The sequence below is a fragment of the Pempheris klunzingeri genome, chromosome 24 (genome assembly GCF_042242105.1).
Source record: "Pempheris klunzingeri isolate RE-2024b chromosome 24, fPemKlu1.hap1, whole genome shotgun sequence".
NCBI classification, from domain to species: Eukaryota; Metazoa; Chordata; class Actinopteri; order Acropomatiformes; family Pempheridae; genus Pempheris; species Pempheris klunzingeri.
The window spans coordinates 4,076,255-4,093,967 of NC_092035.1; the positions used below are offsets into that span (position 1 = coordinate 4,076,255).

At 45.1% G+C, this 17,713-nt stretch overlaps 2 protein-coding genes across 5 annotated transcripts in view; one reads left to right on the forward strand and one right to left on the reverse strand.

Moving 5' to 3' along the window:
* The window catches only part of LOC139223471 (lysine-specific demethylase 6A-like), a 26,322-nt gene extending 13,181 nt beyond the window's left edge, over positions 1–13,141 (reverse strand). For both annotated transcript variants that reach the window (XM_070855375.1, XM_070855374.1), the window contains exons 1-10: positions 12,963–13,141; positions 12,762–12,825; positions 5,663–5,771; positions 5,396–5,445; positions 4,814–4,872; positions 2,987–3,107; positions 2,506–2,560; positions 1,612–1,646; positions 718–811; positions 26–152 (exon numbers count right to left, since the gene is read on the reverse strand). In XM_070855375.1, coding sequence (XP_070711476.1) covers positions 26–152; positions 718–811; positions 1,612–1,646; positions 2,506–2,560; positions 2,987–3,107; positions 4,814–4,872; positions 5,396–5,445; positions 5,663–5,771; positions 12,762–12,825; positions 12,963–13,141 — 893 coding nt within the window. The remainder of the gene's footprint in view (positions 1–25; positions 153–717; positions 812–1,611; positions 1,647–2,505; positions 2,561–2,986; positions 3,108–4,813; positions 4,873–5,395; positions 5,446–5,662; positions 5,772–12,761; positions 12,826–12,962) is intronic.
* LOC139223474 (FUN14 domain-containing protein 1) lies at positions 13,085–17,655 on the forward strand. Of its 3 annotated transcripts, none has more exons than XM_070855383.1 (5): positions 13,085–13,167; positions 14,474–14,639; positions 14,727–14,802; positions 15,725–15,859; positions 16,334–17,655. In XM_070855383.1, exons 1-5 carry the CDS (start codon positions 13,140–13,142, stop codon positions 16,409–16,411), a joined length of 483 nt encoding a protein of 160 aa, XP_070711484.1. In that variant the 5' UTR covers positions 13,085–13,139; the 3' UTR covers positions 16,412–17,655. The 3 variants fall into 3 exon arrangements, with proteins under 3 accessions (XP_070711484.1, XP_070711483.1, XP_070711485.1); XM_070855382.1 differs by lacking the exon at positions 13,085–13,167 and adding an exon at positions 13,351–14,061 and having other exon boundaries at positions 14,471–14,639; XM_070855384.1 differs by lacking the exon at positions 13,085–13,167 and adding an exon at positions 13,351–14,061 and having other exon boundaries at positions 14,471–14,639; positions 15,725–15,853.
* The last annotated feature ends 58 nt before the right edge of the window (positions 17,656–17,713 follow it).

A 17,713-nucleotide genomic window follows, 5' to 3' on the forward strand; every position in this document is an offset into this window, starting at 1 on the left:
GTATGTGTGTGCGTGAGCAACGTACCTGCCAAGGAAGTACCAGGACTGTCCAGAGTTGGGGTCGGCCTCAAGAGATTTCTGCAGACACTGGATGGCATAGCTGTCCCTGCTGGCTCTGTCCCCGAGCTGCTCCACCGTGTGATGCATCCAGCCTGGAACATTCAGTTTTGGTTCGGGTCATCTCTCAAATAATTAATTTTCAGCTCTGATTTCCTGAGTGTAACACAACTAAAGGTTGAAACAATGTTATCTTTGTTAAGACAGACGAGAAACTGAAGTCGTCTCACTTTCACAGGAAAAGGAAGCTCCCCTAAAGTGTTTGAAATTGATATGCATGGTTCTTTATACAAGGTTCCCACTGTCGGTTAAGTGAGAAACTCCCCGACTTTTCCATGACTAAAAAGTTGAATTTCACGTTAGATTAGGCATGTCAGACTCAAGTCCACAAGGTTTCATGTAACCACAGCTAATCAGAATACACATAAGAACCATAAACAACCTGAAGAAGAAAATTACTAACATTACAAAAAACTGGTTAGATGCACAAAATTCCCTGATTTTCCAGAATAATTTATAATATTTCCAGACTTTCCCAGTCTGAATTAGACTTTTCTGAAATTCCACCAATGGGCACCCTGTTTATACGTCAGCATTCGTGTCTTCTTGCTCCACCCAAAATTCTTGCCATACTTAACTTGAGCAAACTAAGTCTCTTACCTAGCTGCTGCAGGGTAGTGGCCTTCACCTGTGCAGGAAGATCCTCCGTCTGCAGGAGGCTCTCGTAGGCCTCCTTGGCGGCCCGGTATCTCTTCTGTGAGGAGTGAAAGAATGAATAATGGGAGAGGAAGTGTACCACGGGGAGGATAATTAGAGGGTGATGACAGGGGAGAACAAAACACTAATTACAAAGGGTCACGTTGTTTACAGCGTCATGGATTCCTTTTGAATCCATAACTTTTGCTCAGCCCTCCTGTCAGTCTCTCAATCTCTCCAACGTGCAGCCTCAGAAAACAGGAATGCCAAAGTAATATTCCTGACGGTTCTTCCCAAAACCACCAAATTTAGTCACATCCAAAGCTTTACTGCTCAGAGGCAGCACGCAGCCGAAGCCTGAGCCTTCCACTGCAGCGTTGTGTTCTGACACAGCACAAAAAAACCCCCAAACACATTAGTCGTGAAGCGCTGCTGCTCCCAGAGCTGGCGAGAGCTACTGTACTTCTCTACTGAAACCGACATAAAGAGAGAGAGAGAGACCACCAGCATACAAAAGAGGGGGAGACGGACTTTCTTGTTTCCGTGGCAACTCCGCCGATCGGCTGAGAGTAATCTCCTATCCCCTCCCGCATGCCGCCCACTCACGCACCCTGCTCCCTCCTCAATTTGTCAGCACCTGGCTGAAAATACAAAAAGAACAGGGCTATCCCCGGCTTTGAGATGCTCTGTGATTTCACAGTGGTGGCTGGGTTATGAGCCATCGCCTTAGCGCCCAACATCCAATCAGCATGCGGCACCTTTTCTCCCAATTACAAATGACAGAAACCAAACAAATGTCTTGTGTCCTTGGGAGAAACAGAACTGACGAACAGGTTAAACAAAACAGAGAGCACTTACCTGAATCTCATACAAATGAGCAATGTGGAACTGAACTGTAAGAGAAAAAGGAGAGGAGACACATTAGGTAGAGGTCAGTTAGCATTTAAGAAAAGGTTTCCCACCCCTTCTGAGAGTTAGTCCTGCTAACATTCTGTGTAAGTCTTTGAAAAGTAGTGCTGCGCTGTCAATGAATAGGTGTCAGAAACCCAAGGTTGCCCATCTACATTAAGTGTAACAGACCAGATAGGTAGCTGTGCTCCTGGCGGCACCTTCCTTTGTCTGGAGCGCTGCAGTGTCTGATCTAAGCTGCCTGAGTGACTCTCAGCAGATGGAGGGAGAGAGGGAGGAGGGAGGGAGACAGAGAGGGTGGGGGAGAGAGAAAGAGAGAGAGAGAGAGAGGGGAAGAAAGACGGGGGCTGCCCTTGCTTCGTGTCTGTGTCTGTGTGTGTGTGTGTGTGTGAATGAGGGGGACACAATGAGGCAAAGGCAAACAGCGAGATGCTGGGCAAAAAATGGATACTGCTGTCGCCAAGGTAACAGGTACCGGGGCGGGAGAGATGAGATGGCAGCGGAATATCAAATAATGCCAGTGCTCTACCCAGGCTGAACCCCTGTAGCTCAGCACACGCCAACACTCAGAAGGCAGACAACACAATAAGACGCTTGGTTCCCCTGCTGCTGAGAACATGCAGGAGACTTTTCCATTCTGGGACCAAATGTTGAGAGTGGTCTAAAAATAGCTCTTTGGATATTTATACCCCAATAATTCATGTAATGTACATATAAAAAGGGGGAAAAATACACTAACAGCAATTCTATTAATCCTCAAATAATACATGTCCAAAACATTCACTGCATATTTATGGGTAAAAACATGGATTCATGTTTAAAATAAATAAGAAAGGTGCTTACTTTCAGCTTTGGACAAAGTGCAGGGGTTGGAGTCAATCAAAGCCAGCTGAAAATGCTGAGAGAACATGATAGAGATCAGTAAATGCGCACACACACACACACACACACACACACACACACACACACCAACCAATTTCCTCCTGCAGCAGACCCCCATGCAGAATACTGCTTTATTTATTACTAGTTGCCAGGAGCCATTCAGCCACTGAATGGCATTGTCACAGTGGGACGCCCGTCACTGTTCGGCTCTGCTCTGCTGAGTTAATCTTAAGCATAAAGCTGCTGTTAATAATAACTCTACATTTCCTGCATGTGCTCCATAGTAAATGCATCAGGGTAAGGGCATTAGTGTGCTAGCGAGGTTAAAACACTGCTTATTTCCACATAGAAACTCAGGTATTATTGTAACATCACCACTGCTATTAAGATAAGATTAATTAGTCAAGCTGGAATAGGTATTCAAGCTTCGGGGTGGACCTACCTTTAGGCTTGACTCATAGTCTGTGTTGACCTTGAACATGAGACCCAGGCGTAGGTGGATCTCCTTGGCCCTGGAGAAGCCCGGATCAATGTACAGCACCTCCTGGAATGCTTTGATCGCCCTGTGGGACGAACAGCGGATATGACAAAGAGAAGGAGCGGTATTAAAAACAGACAGATTGCTGGACCAGGTGGAGGTCCGGTTCATTAGGAATCTCTCTGTGCAAACCCTAAATAGATCCAACTAAGACGAAAGCGTCTTTCTTTGATTTGTTCTGGACCAAAGGAACAAACAGGTGTGAACACGACCTCCGATGCGGCACAGCTGGTGCTCATTCATGTCACGCTGTGTGTTCCACCTTGCACTGAATACTAAAGATGTTCCTTCAACAGAACCTGAGAAGGTAGCCCACTTGTTATTTACTTGTTCTGCTGTGCTTGCTCCACCATCAGGTGGCAGCTGAATTAACTACTGCTGCAGCACAATCTTAGCCAGCACAAGCTTTATTTGCTTATACCTTCACTGTGGTGGCTGAAATTTGCCATTAGAAGCACAGCAGGCGAGCAGGACGTCCTTGGCCTGTTCGAAATATTGGATTTGTCTTTGACTGTAGTTTGCCTGTAGGCGCTAAGAATAGCCATTTGTTTCCGCTGATGTTTGCGTCTTGATGCTGTTTAATCAATCCAGGGGTCCAAGCGGGCCGATTCGCAGCCAGAGCTGAGCTGTAGTGTTTCCATGGAAACAAACATAGGACGGCTTCGCTCACAACCATCATTTTCAGCTGGTAAAAAACAAATAACCATCAACAGACTACAGCTGAGCTCTGATATCCTGCTCTCGCATTCACACAGATGCTCTACTGTGGATAAGCACTCTCTCTCTCTCTCTCAGGGACCAGTCTATCTGCTGGCCCATTCAGCATGTAGTGTTCGCTTTGTCATTACCAACAGCTTTGCTTTACCCTTTGCGATAAAATGCACAACAGAAGGAGCGGTTTGTGTTGAAGAGGTTAACTCCGGGTAACATGATTTAACGTTTGTTTTACTACTGAAATATTTCATCTTTGCGTGTCACAGCTGGTGAACAGAGTGGTTCTCCATCAGCCACTTTTCCTCCTCTACTATAAAGATAAAAAAGTGTAAAATGCACATGTTGTGGTTTTACAGGGGGTTATGAGCTGGACTATTTCGTGACTGGGTGCTGTTGCCAGGCGACCAGTGGAGACTCCGAGAAGCCAGGAAATAGTCAGGCACACAAACCCCCCTGATCACGACAAACTGATGTTTTGTCACTTTGGTTTCTGCAGGGATTAGACAAAACAGCTCCTGTATAGGATGCTAGTGAGTGCCGGTGGGTGGACAGAGCCAGGCCGTTTCCAGTGGTTATGCTATGCTAAGCTAACACATATTTACTGGGATAGACCTCAGAGGGGCGATATGGCCCTGAAATAATATCTGGAAATTTCAGGGTATTTCTGCAGTAACCATAATTTCAAGAACATTCAATTGCTACAAAATAAGTGTTAAGTGAAAACTACACACGATCTGTCAGTTATTTAGTTCTTTAGCAGGTCCGTGCACTACACAGCACTGCTCCCGGGGTGCTCCTCTGACCACATCCACCATGGAGCCTGTAGCAATGTTACTTTCGCTTTCGGCCATGCTTGTTGCTGCGGTGAGTAACTGTATGATGTCATTGTGCCAACAAGCCGGTATATTGTCGTTACCGCAGGATGGACTCACACCCCTAGTTGAGTGTTATCTTCTCATCCAAGTCTCAGCAAAAAGAGAGAATACGCGAGAGAAATAAAAGACAGTTGGTACTCACCACTGAAAGGCATTATAGTGGAAGTAGACCATTCCCAGGCCATACAGAAAGGCAGCATTCTGGGGGGGGGGAGGTGCAAGGTCATTATGATGAACAGTTAACACTTATTGGACGATGCTGCTAAAATAAATAATATTCATAGAATATCGTATAAATTTACAAGGCCGACAACTTAACAGACCTGGCAGCTAGAACGCGGTAACATGGCCGACAAGACTGACTGAACCAACCCAGTTTGCAATGTTATCAAATGCATCCGTGTCCTTGTAAACAAAAGCCGTACATATTTACATAACCTTGCAGCTGCTTCAGCAATCAGAAAAATCAATATCTAGCAATCGGCCTCGCCGCAAAGTGTCAACTTCACAGGAGCGACGCTCGATATGACTGACACGAAACGTGAAACCGCATCTCACCCCAGGCCATACATGCTTCCTGTGTGTAAGCGAGTCAACGTGTGGGAAAGAATGCAATATTGTGTGTGTTTGTAACGGGAGGGGCGAGAGAGTATCGCTAACTGAAAGAGAAAGTGAGCATGTGGGCACGATTGTGGTTGTGTGTGTGTGTGTGTGTGTGTCTTACCTTCCAGTAGTCTGACTGTAAACTGTAGTACCTCTGGTATGCCGATAATGCTGTAATTAAAGAGAGGAAGCCGGAGAGTTTATCTACATCGCTGCAACGCCGCTAAGTAACACAACATGAGTCAGCACTTATGTGCAGCTGGAGTGGAGCCAAGTGGGTGTGTGTGTGTAGATGCTCATAACGTGGATCCACAGAACACTGGACGCACAATTGTTGTGAGCGCTTAAAGCCGCACTCAATCTTCTTTTTTATACTGAGGTTACTCACCTTTCGGGTAATCCTCCAGGAGGAGGTTGAAGTGGCCTAGCTGGCAGAATAACTCGGGCTCCACTTTGCCCTCGGCCTTAAGGATGAGCGAATCGTAGCAGCGAACAGCCTAGGAGGAGAGAGGGCAGGGGGGGCACAGAAACAAATTGGCTCAACTGTGCGTCTGTATTTGATATGTGCATTGCACGAGCATTGAATCATCCATGTCTGTGTTATGCAAAAAAAAACATGGGGGGGAAAAGAGTGTGAGAGGAAACTAGAGAGAGGAAATCATAGGCAGTAATGTCACACAGAACTTTTGAAAGTCACAGCATGGCTGACGTCAGCTCCTAATTCTGGCCAAGTCCACTCACATTCAGCAGATAAATATCAGCTCTAGAATTACTTGCTGGAATGAATTTTGCTGCAGATAAGGACTCGTGCTTCAAGCTTTTATTGGACTTCCATTACAGATCTTCCTGCCCTGATAACAAGAGATACAAAAGTTTCTGCAGCCTCTGAGTCACACTACAAGATTTATGGGTATAAAAAAAAACAAAAGGGCCATGCCAGTGTTTTCACCGGTTTACTAAATAACAATACAATAAGCCAACAATTTAAGATGTTTTCAGATGATCTTGGATCTTCACTGAGCCTCAGTGCAGGCTCGCAACACTAGAACACTTCAAAAGTTAAGTTGCTTTGCATTTGACGGATTCCAACCAATTAAAATCAGTTGGCAGCTGCAGCGCAGCAGTGGGGATTTTTTTCTGCCTAATGCACAAAAATAAAAAGAAGGTACACGTCGAAAGGGTTGAATGTAACACGGGGAGGTCCGGCCTTTTTTGGCCATGATCCAAATCCTTTAACATTAAGTTTCTGCCAATCTGATACTTCTATTTACCTAAATGTTGATTAAATGTTTCTGACATATTGAAATAAAAGGTGGAGTCTGCTAAAAATCGACCCAACCCTACCCGATCCAAATACTGACTCATTGTAAAACTGATAAATTATTACTATGATATGATATGAATGAACATTTAACTTGACATGACCTGGTAGAGATAAGACTCTACTCTGTTGGGACAACAGAAACACTACAGAAGAACTTCATAACCTCAGAAAATAAAGTGTTTTCCACGTCTCTAAATTTGCTGCGTTAGAAAAGAGCTCTTCAATCTGCATTTGCCACATTAGAATTAAACAGGAAGCACTGAGAGTCACTAAGTGGTATAATAAATATGAACTAATTCTACAAGCATACAGTTTTCCCTTCATATTTCTCCATTATAACGACCTGTTTTTCTTGGCTGAAGTAGGCAGTACGCAATCAATCATCAATCGCTCCTTTTTCCCGGTCTTTATTGACAAAATATTCAGTGAATTTCTTGCAGGAGAGGAGCCGAATGGCGCTTTAAATGGCCCTCTTATGGGAACGCACGCAACAGACTCAACACAGGAAGTCGTTGACCACCTCGGTGACACCCGTTATCTGCAACTTTAGGGTTTGTGGAGCCGGCTCATGCAAAGAAAGCCTAACAAAGCCTGGCTATGTTGAACTTACAATGTGCCTGGATTTCTGGGCCAAATGAGATGTGCTAGTACTCTGGGTTCAACAGTGTTTGTATAATCAGGATACTGTATACACATGATCTGGGCTTACAGTCTTTATTTACTCTGCTGCTCTAGTTCAAAATTCAAATCCCAAATTATCAAGTCTCTTCAATCAGAACCAGCGATGAAAATTCTGGCTAAAATTTGGCACGTTCAAGATTCAGATCTTTATTTTGCTCCAGAGGATTTATATCTCAGGCTACAGCAGCATTTGGCCTTGCCTGGCTTCAGATCTTTGAATCCAGCGGTTTTGTTAATTGAAAAACAATCGGTACTATAAGCGCTTTTGGGTGGGGGGTGGGGGGGTAACCATTAGCCAATCAGCACCACAGGCTAAGGCCGTTGCTAAGCTGTGCGATGGCCTGGGCCCACACCTTTAAACCCACCCACTCCACTGAGCTGGCTGATGCGACCACAGAGACAGTCTTCACAATATTACCCCACATCGTAGTTTAGAACCCCAGCAAAAAACCACTATATTGGCACAGCTATGACTTAAAATAACATATTGATCCCCCCCGTTAAAATGGAGACAGCGTCAGACAGAGGATAGAAACGGCCACATTTGGCCCACAGCACCGTAAAACCTGCTGCTCTTCGCTCTCCACTTATCCAGCTAAAACGAGGAGCCCCTGACAAACTGAGCACACAAATCATCCATGTCACTCTCCTCACTGAGGCACCGATGGCCTGGTGCCACACTGAGATCACATCAAAGACAGCTCGGCTGGTCCGCAGTGCTCATTCTGCCATTCAAAGCCGAAGAGGGGCAGCTGCGTGATCAAGTGAAACCGAGGAATGGCTTCCAAGTTTATACGGGTGTGGATAATATTTCACGTCTGTCTGTTTTTATTGGAGATCGTTTCTTCATCAGGGTTTGTACAGCGTTAGGAGTAACATACAAGCACTTTCAAGGTAACTAAATCAAAAGTTTCCAGACTCCAAGACCGAATTCCTTGACACCCACAGCAGTAAGAATGTATATTAACACCTTTAAGCAGCTGCTCATATTATCTTTGATTCTATCTTTTGATCATGATAACTTGATGCTTGCCAGTTTCCAGAGGAAGGGGTCGACTGAGGACATATCTAGCTATGTATGGCTGGCGAGTACCGACTCCTCCATCGCATACAGTCCACCTCCTTTCTGCAGGTTGTGCAGCATGCCTTCCTGTCTGCGGCTCCTCTCCACAGCCACAGTGAAAATCAAGCATTTTTCAGGGAGCATATTCGAATTCAACCTTGAACAGATCAAATTAAAAGCACTTTGCAAACTTTTAACACTTTTTGCCTGCTTTATTTGAAATTGAGGCCATTCATCATCACAGAAGACTAGCGGTTTGGCCTTGGTGAGCAGCGCTGTCGCTCCCGTGAAGAGCTTACATAATGAAATCCTCTGATTACAAGTTGTTAACAGGAGACTGAAAGGTAAAAATCTTTTGCAGCAGACGCAACTACCGAGACAGACGGAGGGACAAACTCACAAAAGCCGGACGATGAAGCGCTGAGTGACGGAGTGGCTGAGGACAGATGCTCCTGCAGTGCTGCTGAAGCATGTTTTGTGTTGAAGATCTCATAATAATAATGCATTCTTCACATTACCTAGTAAAAGGCACAACTGTTCAGTCCACACCACGAACATGGCAGCCCTCTTCACAGGATTTAGGTGATGGTGATGATGATGATACCACCTCAGCAGCACCACCAATGTACATGATCAGGATGTATCATTTGATTCTTCGCAGCAACTGTATTCATATTTACTTTGATATAAAAGTAGTACAGAGTAGCTACAGCCACAAGTAAGAGCTGCATTTATGTTCTTTCATCCCGGTTTAAGTTTTATTCAATGTCTTAAATTATAAATTTGAAAAGAAGTGAATTCTTTAGAAATGAATTGTACAGTCATCTAAAAACTGGAAGTGAGAAGAAATACGTGTTTTGAAATCGGAAGTAATATTATGCTCAATGTGTGGAGAGACTTATAATAACACCTGGGAACACCTGGGGTATCAAATAAAAGAGCTTAAACAGTCTTTTCTCCGTCTTGTCACATACATCAGACGTGTAAAATCATGCCCTAAAGAAAAATATGCACATTCTTTTAGACACAGACTAAAACAAATGGCATAATCACAGCCATTAGCCAAGTAGGACAAGCACCAAATAAAAGGCTAGCTCAGCATCCTTGTGTTGATGCACCTTTGTCTCTACCATAAATCCAACAACGCCATCCCCTGAGCGCCGATTGATTTCACCTTCTTGCTGTGAGGCAATGGTCCAGAACACTGAGCCCAGACAGTCAAAATGAAATGAAACACAACATGTTTTCACTTTCAAGCTACCAAACACTGGCTTATTCAGAACTGGCTCACTACTCCGCTTGCAAACGCAGCACCAAACTCATCCTGTGTCCACGGCAGTTAACTTTCTATCCTGTGTGCATCCTAGTGAGCTAAATAGTATGTTAACTGGCTGTAATCCCTGTGGGAAAAACTGTCCTCTGCAAAGACCCTCTCTTAATTATTTCAGAGCAGAGGTCAGCCACTGCTCAGCACTCAGCCGGTGCCTTAGTCAAGGGCAATGCAAGAGCACCTCTAATGCCTAACATGCATGTCTTTTGCGTGGCCATGCAAACACGGGGAAAACATGCAAACTTGACCCAAAATAGCAGCCCATCGTGAGGGTTAAACCAAAAATTATCTCCAATACAGGCACATAAGTTAAATAAAAATAGGACACTCAAGTTCAAACTGTATCTTCTGCCCAGTTTACCTCATTGCCACCTAGTTACTGGTGGTGATACAGTGACCTAGTTCTGTCAGAAATGTTGAACCTAGTTATCTACGTGTAGATAGAGCAACAGTGCAGCGCGGCCATTGGAAAGTGTCAGACAGGGCAGTCACTCAAAACTAACAGGCAGAAATGGCGGCACAAAACGCATCGAAAAAATAAATGAGGAAATGTGACAAACTGGGATAAAATTCTCAGCAGACTCAAACAGCGATTATCTGACAGTGGAGTCAGCCGTAGGTGAGGTTAATTGTCTGTGAGGAGACATTCTGGCTCATTTGCTTTTTTTGTTTCCAGAAGCCATTCTCAGGTGGGAGCACAAGAAAGCTATTAAGATTCATTGGGTCAAAAATGCAATAGAATCTTTACACAAGCAGAGAGCCTTTACTGCAGCCACGTAAAGCCTATAGTGGGATTTCGGTTCCTAAGGCGTCAAAAGCGAATGGTTTCTTTGCTTTTGAGGAAAAATAGAAAGCAAAAATTCCACACTAATAGAGCTGATGTAAGCTGTTGATCTTGCACTCAGCAATTTCCATAAAGTTACAGTGCTCAGTATCACAATCAGCATTATAGCTATACCGTTTTTTCTCTATACTATGAGTGGCCAACAAACAAAGGTATTCAGTGTATATCAGTCACCTTTCGCAGGCACTTGATTTGCTTATCAAGGCCAGTTACTGCTCTGACGATCTTTACAGGGCATCACTAAAGTATTTCACGCACTAGATGGGTAGGATTGGTGTTAGGTGATCTTTTAGCAGAGGACCTAGGCATGTCTGAACGGATGTAATGACAGCCAGTTGGGCACAAGCTGCATCTACATTCAGGGTCCATCCAGCTTTTACAAACCGCTATGGTATCAGATATGAAAATCTGAGATGTGCCTGACATGATATCAGCCATGCTGGCTACATGACATATCCGGCTGGTGTTGCTGTCAGGCTGCAATAACTTACACATGTGAGTTAGCTGGACTGGGCAATTGCCCCTAGGACAGACCTGTGTGTATTTAACAAGGGTGCGCAAGCCAACAGACGCTGACTCTGGAGCAAGGTCTGGCTTAGGACAATGTCAAACGTTACTGCTACCGTAACCGCCGCTGTCATCAGCCACAAATTCACCTCATAGTGAATAACATAAGCAGTGTCTCCATTGACAGTTACATGCAAATGTCACCGATTCCACAGGGTGCGTGACAAAACAGTTTTTTTATGACAGCATGGGCTGTTTTAACAGGGCTGGTGGCCATTTTTATTGCAACATTACCAAATAACTTAAATCAACAAACTGTGTGTTAAAGCATTCCATCAGAAAAGCAACACATGCTGATGAGGCTGCACTACTTTGATCACAGGAACTGTACAGTTTGATTGAAGCCTAATACACGGATTGCACTGCATGCATGCAAGTATGGTACGCCAGTACTTTCTGCAGCTTCTGTGCAGCTAATGCTAGATGAGTAGTTACACTTCCTAGGTATCCCACACCACCTAGCGAGCAGATACGTGGATGGCCCCCTCAAACCACGAGCTGTCAACAGCACCGTCTTCCCCACATCACCCAGCGTTCAGGATACATTCACACTAGGGGGGTTTGGGGTTTAGCTAGCCCAGCAGTGTGTTCTGCACAGGTGGGCTGAGCCGGTTTAACACGTAGCTTTCTAGTCCGAGAGCACATGCAGAGCTAAACAGGGGCGATGGAAACTGTAAACAAAGGACCCGAACAGCGCCGAGGTCGGCAGGAGGAACACATCTTTACAAAGAGCAGAGACCCGAGAGTTAACTTAACACGCACTGCAGCCACACACAGACGATTCAGAGCAATATATTCACATCAAATTGGTTATATAGCTATCGGTGTCACTCCGCCATGTCCCGCCATCTTGGACAGGCAGCCAGCCATTAACGTTACTTGTAACGTTTGTCAACTCGTTCACACGGAAAACGAGCAGCACACGTCCAGTGGAGCAGCACAATGTCAGAGAAACAGCCCCACACAGCGTGCTGGACACCGGGTCACTGCAAAATGCTCCGCTCGCAGGCTAACCTGGCCGGAGAGTTACCGTGAGACGGCTGTATTCGGTGCACCGTGAAGGCTACCACGTTAACGTTACTTCCACTAACGTTCAAGCAGCTGTACGCGGATAAGGCCACTTATGTGTTTGAGGTCAGATGAGAGTCCAACCACTTTGCAATAAAAAAAAAAACACAACCTCACCGGGACATAAAAGTTTCCTCGTTAAAGTGCAGCGTTTGCACTAATCGGCGTGCTAACAAAACCGTGACGACGTTGTGTTGTTGGTGGTACCACAGCACAAGTGCACAAGTGTGGAATAACGTTAGCTGTCCGGCTAACGGGGCGAGGGCGGCTGCCTGGGAAACATTAACATATGTTGACGTTAACGAGCTGGTTTAATGAAGAGAGCGGCGGCTAGCTGGCTAACTGTTATCCCGGCGTGTGACACCGCGTAGCCGCAGGTGCAGGGTCGCTGTTCATCGGATGAGAGTAGCTAACTAGCCAGCTAGCTTGCTGGCTAAAAGAGGGGCTGCGGCTAGCTGGCCTTGGTCTCCTTAGCGAGTGGGCCACTTGCGCTCAGACTGCTTAGCTACTTTGACAGCAAATTCACTGGAAATTCACTCGAGCCGGTGGAGTGAGTCCCGTGGATCAGTGTGCTGCTTGCTTGTAAAACACATCCAGTTAGATTTGCTACCTTCATCAACAGGGCCTTCGTTCTGGCGCCATCTTCATGAAGCTTCTGAAATCCAAACAGTGAGCTGCAAGCAAGAAGACAACATAGGCGGCTCAGAATCAGTTGCACAGCGGCTCGGACGCATTTTCGACATGCAAGGAGAGAAAACACTTAATTTTCAATCTGTGCGTCTGTGTGAGTGCACGGGGCTGCTATTCTGACCTGTCGATCCCGGCCAAACTGTCCCTCTCCTGGGCTGTCAGTGTCGGAAAGTCCTCCTCTGTTTCACTCGCTTTTCCCGCCGCCATTTTCTTTCCCTCATCACCACCAGAAGAAGCCGAGCCGAGACTCCGAGCAGCAGCGCAGGCAGCAACGGCGAGAGACACACCGCACGATTGCATGGAAAATCGCGACGCGGGGACGAACGGTTTGCTCCGCCGAATCAAAAAAGAAAAACTGAAGAAAACAAAATGATCAAAAACTTTCTTCCAGGATGAAAAGATGAGATTCGATATAGTAAATCCTTTCGGGGGGACAGAAGCGCTCTCCGGGTAGCTCCTCAAACGTCACATTTTTCATCACAAAGTGACACCGTGCCGCTGTTTGAATGCGAATAACTGAATAAGATATCCAAGATGTGAGTATTTGACAATAAAACGCGTTTCGGCCGCGAAGATAAAGTTGTTATAATTGTGTCACCCAAGCGAACCCACGCGCCGCTCTAGCCACGCCCTCTCCCTCCTCTCCAGCCAATAGGATCGCCCGCATCCCACCATATGACTTCCCTGCTATATCATTCTTTTATCTCAAATATTCATATTCTCCCTGCAAACCTCATCTTTTTACATCACGATCATCATGGAAGCATTAAAAAAATATATATATTTTTCCTCTGAACGCGTTTGCCACTCGTGTTCTTTAAAGTGACATATCTTTACCTCACTGGTAAATGTAATAACAGGGTAAAATATAATCTGAGTGATGTGCATTGACACTTGGTTTGTCAGTTGTCGTTTCCCCTTTAAAGACTGCTTAAACGATGACTGCAATGCATCATTCGCTCCCAGCCTGCCGCGCCATTCAACCTCTGTTTGCACTTTCCAAACTTTCCGCCCTAATTCGTGTACATCTCCCCTCGCATGGGGGAAGAAGTTGCAGCATTTCGGTAATAACGTCGCCACATCGCTGAGCCCAATCAAGCGAGATCAAAGCATTTTGACTGACGTGGCACGGCATCATAACGTGGGCGGGGCTTAGCATTGTCAACATCCTGGTGACATAACCAGTTTCTCCAAAATGGCGACGGTGGACCACAGAGAAGGTTAGTGATGTTGTTTGTTAGAAATACGGCTTTATTATCCCAATTAGATTGCTATTTTTATAGTTTTTCCACCAGCGTTAATGACACTAGGATGCGGTCCTGACCTCTAAGCTCACAAAAGTCCGAAAAGGAAATTACAGCGTGTGATATACTGGTTTTGGTAGCCATTTGACGCTAGCTAGCTAACATTAGCTTCCCAAGTCATTTAAATGGAATAAACCAGCAGCACTCACAGCCACGACTGCCCCTACGGCTAGTTTAATAGATGTGAAGGGCCATTTTTACGTTTTGGGGTTGAACAGACTAATACAGGGCGCTGTTATTAACGTCCATCATGTTGTTCCCCCTTTCTCTGGGGGGCTGCTGGTGCTATCTGTAAAGGATTTGAAGTTTCTACCTTGTCTCACAGCAGGTCCGGACGACCCAGAGAGTGAAGATGAGGTGTACGAGGTGGTGGACCTGACAGAATATGCCCGGAGGCACCAGTGGTGGAGCAGGGTGTTTGGGAGCAACTCCGGCCCGATTGCTGAGAAGTATTCCGTGGCCACCCAGCTTATGATGGGAGGGGTGACCGGATGGTAAGGTGTGGGGATCGATCAGTGAATGTCTCCAAAGCCAAAAAATGACAAATGTGAACACTCCTGTCTTCCTCTGAACACATACAGGTGTGCTGGTTACCTCTTCCAGAGAGTTGGGAAGATAGCTGCTACTGCTGTAGGAGGAGGGTTCCTTCTTTTACAGGCAAGAGCACCACAACACTGTGTTGATGTAGCCCTCAGTAACTACATAATTACTACATCTACATTGTCTCCAAGCGATTTAAAGTGCATCCGTTGGAAGATCCACTTTTTTGCCAACTCCATCTTCACTCAAGATGGCAGTTGTACAGCACGATGCTCAGCTGCTGTCCTCTCTACAGCAGAAAGGCCGGCATTGTGTGTCAGCTGGCTCTAGATGGACACAGGCCATCTGGACGCTTGTTTAGAGCTGAGATTCTCTCCGTGTATAATTTTGTCTCTGAAAAACATTCTTGTAAAGAAGACAGCCAGTTGACTTTACAGGCTGAATAGAGAAAGAAGTTTAGATGTTGTTCATGGATAATCTGAAGAATCTGCCTTGAAAGATGCTTTTTTTCCCCACATTGCTTTGTGTCTTTTATGTGTTTTTGTTATTATTTTATCAAGGCTTCGCATGTCGAACAAGGACAGATTTCTGCACCCAGAGAGAGAAGGATTTTCAGTTATTATCTTTTTTTCATTCACTCAGAGTTCATTTATTGTCAGTGTCACATCTGCATTCATGCTCATTCTACACATTTCCAACAACCTTCATATTTTAGTGAAAGTTGAAATGATTACATAAAGGGAATTTGTTTTGCTGACACGTGTCTCAAAGATTTCAGACGGTGATGGAACACAGCGCAGATAAGACCAGACAATGGGTCAGTAGCTCAGTAGAGTGCAACAAAAAGTTACTTATTAGTGGATATGTGATTATTCCAGCATATCATGACACGTCAGAGGGCAGTTTTGAACAGAATATTCCCCAAAAGATGTATTTGGCTTTAGAGTGGAAAGCTGCGACAAAGCCAAATGCTGTAGAGCAAATATTTCCAGATTACTTGTACAGAATCAGTCGTGAGCGCGACTCTTGTACCCCACAGATCGCCAATCACAGCGGCTACGTGCAGGTGGACTGGAAGAAGGTGGAGAAGGATGTGAACAAGGCAAAGAAGCACCTGAAGAAGAAGGCGAACAAAGCAGTCCCAGAAATAAACACATTCATTGAGGAGGTAAAGGTACCTGCACAGAGCTTGCTCTTTGTTTCACGCTTGCGCTTGTTTTTAATTGACTGAATCAAACATTTCTGAAGAGTACTTTGTATGTTTGGTATACTACAGAAACACTAAGCTCCACACCCATCTTAATTCCAATGTGTTATTGGCACAAATACCTTTTTCTTTTGATGTCCTTGTCTTGGTGAGGAGGCTTATTTCATTATTTGCAAAGCAACAGTGCCCTCTAGTGTACCGTTAGCCACACTACATCCACTAGCTGTGACACAGCAGACTGAAGAGAGATGGTAGATTAATACATTTGTGTCCAAAAATAAGTGTGTGTGTGTGTAAATCTTTAGGTTAGAATGAGTTGATCTTGACATGCACTCATGAGGTGCTATCTTATGCTTAACACCTGCTCACTGGTTGAGGCAGCACTGCCTTCTGCAGCTCTTATTGACTCACTCCCCGTCTCCTCTCTCCCGTCCCACGCAGGCCACAGACTTTATAAAAAGGAACATCGTCTTGTCCAGCGGCTTCGTCGGCGGTTTCTGTCTGGGTTTGGCCTCCTAAAGCTGCTGCACACGCCGCCGTCTCCATTTACTGTGAATGACATCACCATATAGGTCACTTGCCTCGCTGTTGTTTACCTCCCAGCCCCGTGTGTGCATCGATTCGCCTGTTGACAAACCAGACGGGGGAGGGGGTTATGTGGAACATCAAAGCATGATCTGTTGTGACAGTGGTATTAACTGTGTTACATCGTCCTACTCCCCCTGTTTTAAATCAACCCTAGCTAATTATTTCCTTTTTGGGAGTGTGCGTGTGGTGGGTTGGTGGGGAACTGAGGTGTTTGGATTATACTGTGAAGACTTCCTTCTGTGGGACCCATAATGGATCTTGGTCAAGCTGCCACAAACCAGCAGATTCCTCGTCGCTGATCTGAGTCGGGGTCCATCCCCTCATGTCTCAGCCCGGCGGATGCTGATCTCACATCGTTCTAAGGTGGTACGTGTGGGCGCCGTTGTAAATATACAGCAAACCCCTTTTCAGAGCTGTAAATACCCACAAGAGTAAATATTATATAAGTGCCATGGAAGGCAGCAGAGTGGGACGCTAACACCACCCCCCCAGTCTAGTGCTTACAGGGATTTTTTTCTATGTAGCTGTGAAGTCTTGAGTTTATGTGCCATTTAAGCCTGCACGCTAACACAATTCAGCTTTTAAAGTTTGCCAGCGGCTCGGGGGGGGTTTAAATAAAGCTATTTTCCCACTCTGAACAGGAGTTGTTATTGATATACAACACATATCATGAGCATAAATCACAACTAAATGTTACATGTGTGAACATTCAGTACTTTACACTTACAGCAGCATATTAAATCCAGATCCTTTATTCCCACAGCGGCCATTAATGACAGGATCGGCGTCTGCTGCACCCTAATTACCACCAAACGAGGCCCCAGTCCTGTCATTAAAGAGCATAACGGAGCGGTGATTGTGACTCCTACGCCCTCGCTATTGTTATTGTGCATTTAGTAGTGGCAGTGTAGCAATAACACAACGGCGATGCTGCAGAATCACAGGAGTTATCACAAGTTGCTTATTTTCTTTTTTGCCTTTTTCTACGAGTGCAATATATACAGTCATGTTTCAGGTGTACTTTTTTTTTTTTTTAATGAGCTTGTTCCACCTCCAACTGGCATTTTGTATGCTAATATTCCCCCATTGTTTCTGTTTAAAGTTATTTTGTAATCTGAACTGTATGAATTTAGCTTGATGTCTCTCTTAAAATAAAGTTGCCTGATTGTTTTGAATAGCAAGTGTTTTTTAGCTTTTTCCAATTTAATGCCATTAAAAGGCCGAAATGAGTGA

Bases quoted from the DNA above. Each gene is read 5' to 3' on its own strand.
- LOC139223474 (XM_070855383.1), top strand. From the start codon at position 13,140: ATGGAAAATCGCGACGCGGGGACGAACG. The intron at 13,168-14,473 runs GTTTGCTCCGCC...GTCTCACAGCAG, and splicing joins TCGCGACGCGGGGACGAACG to GTCCGGACGACCCAGAGAGT. The intron at 15,860-16,333 runs GTACCTGCACAG...CGTCCCACGCAG, and splicing joins CATTCATTGAGGAGGTAAAG to GCCACAGACTTTATAAAAAG.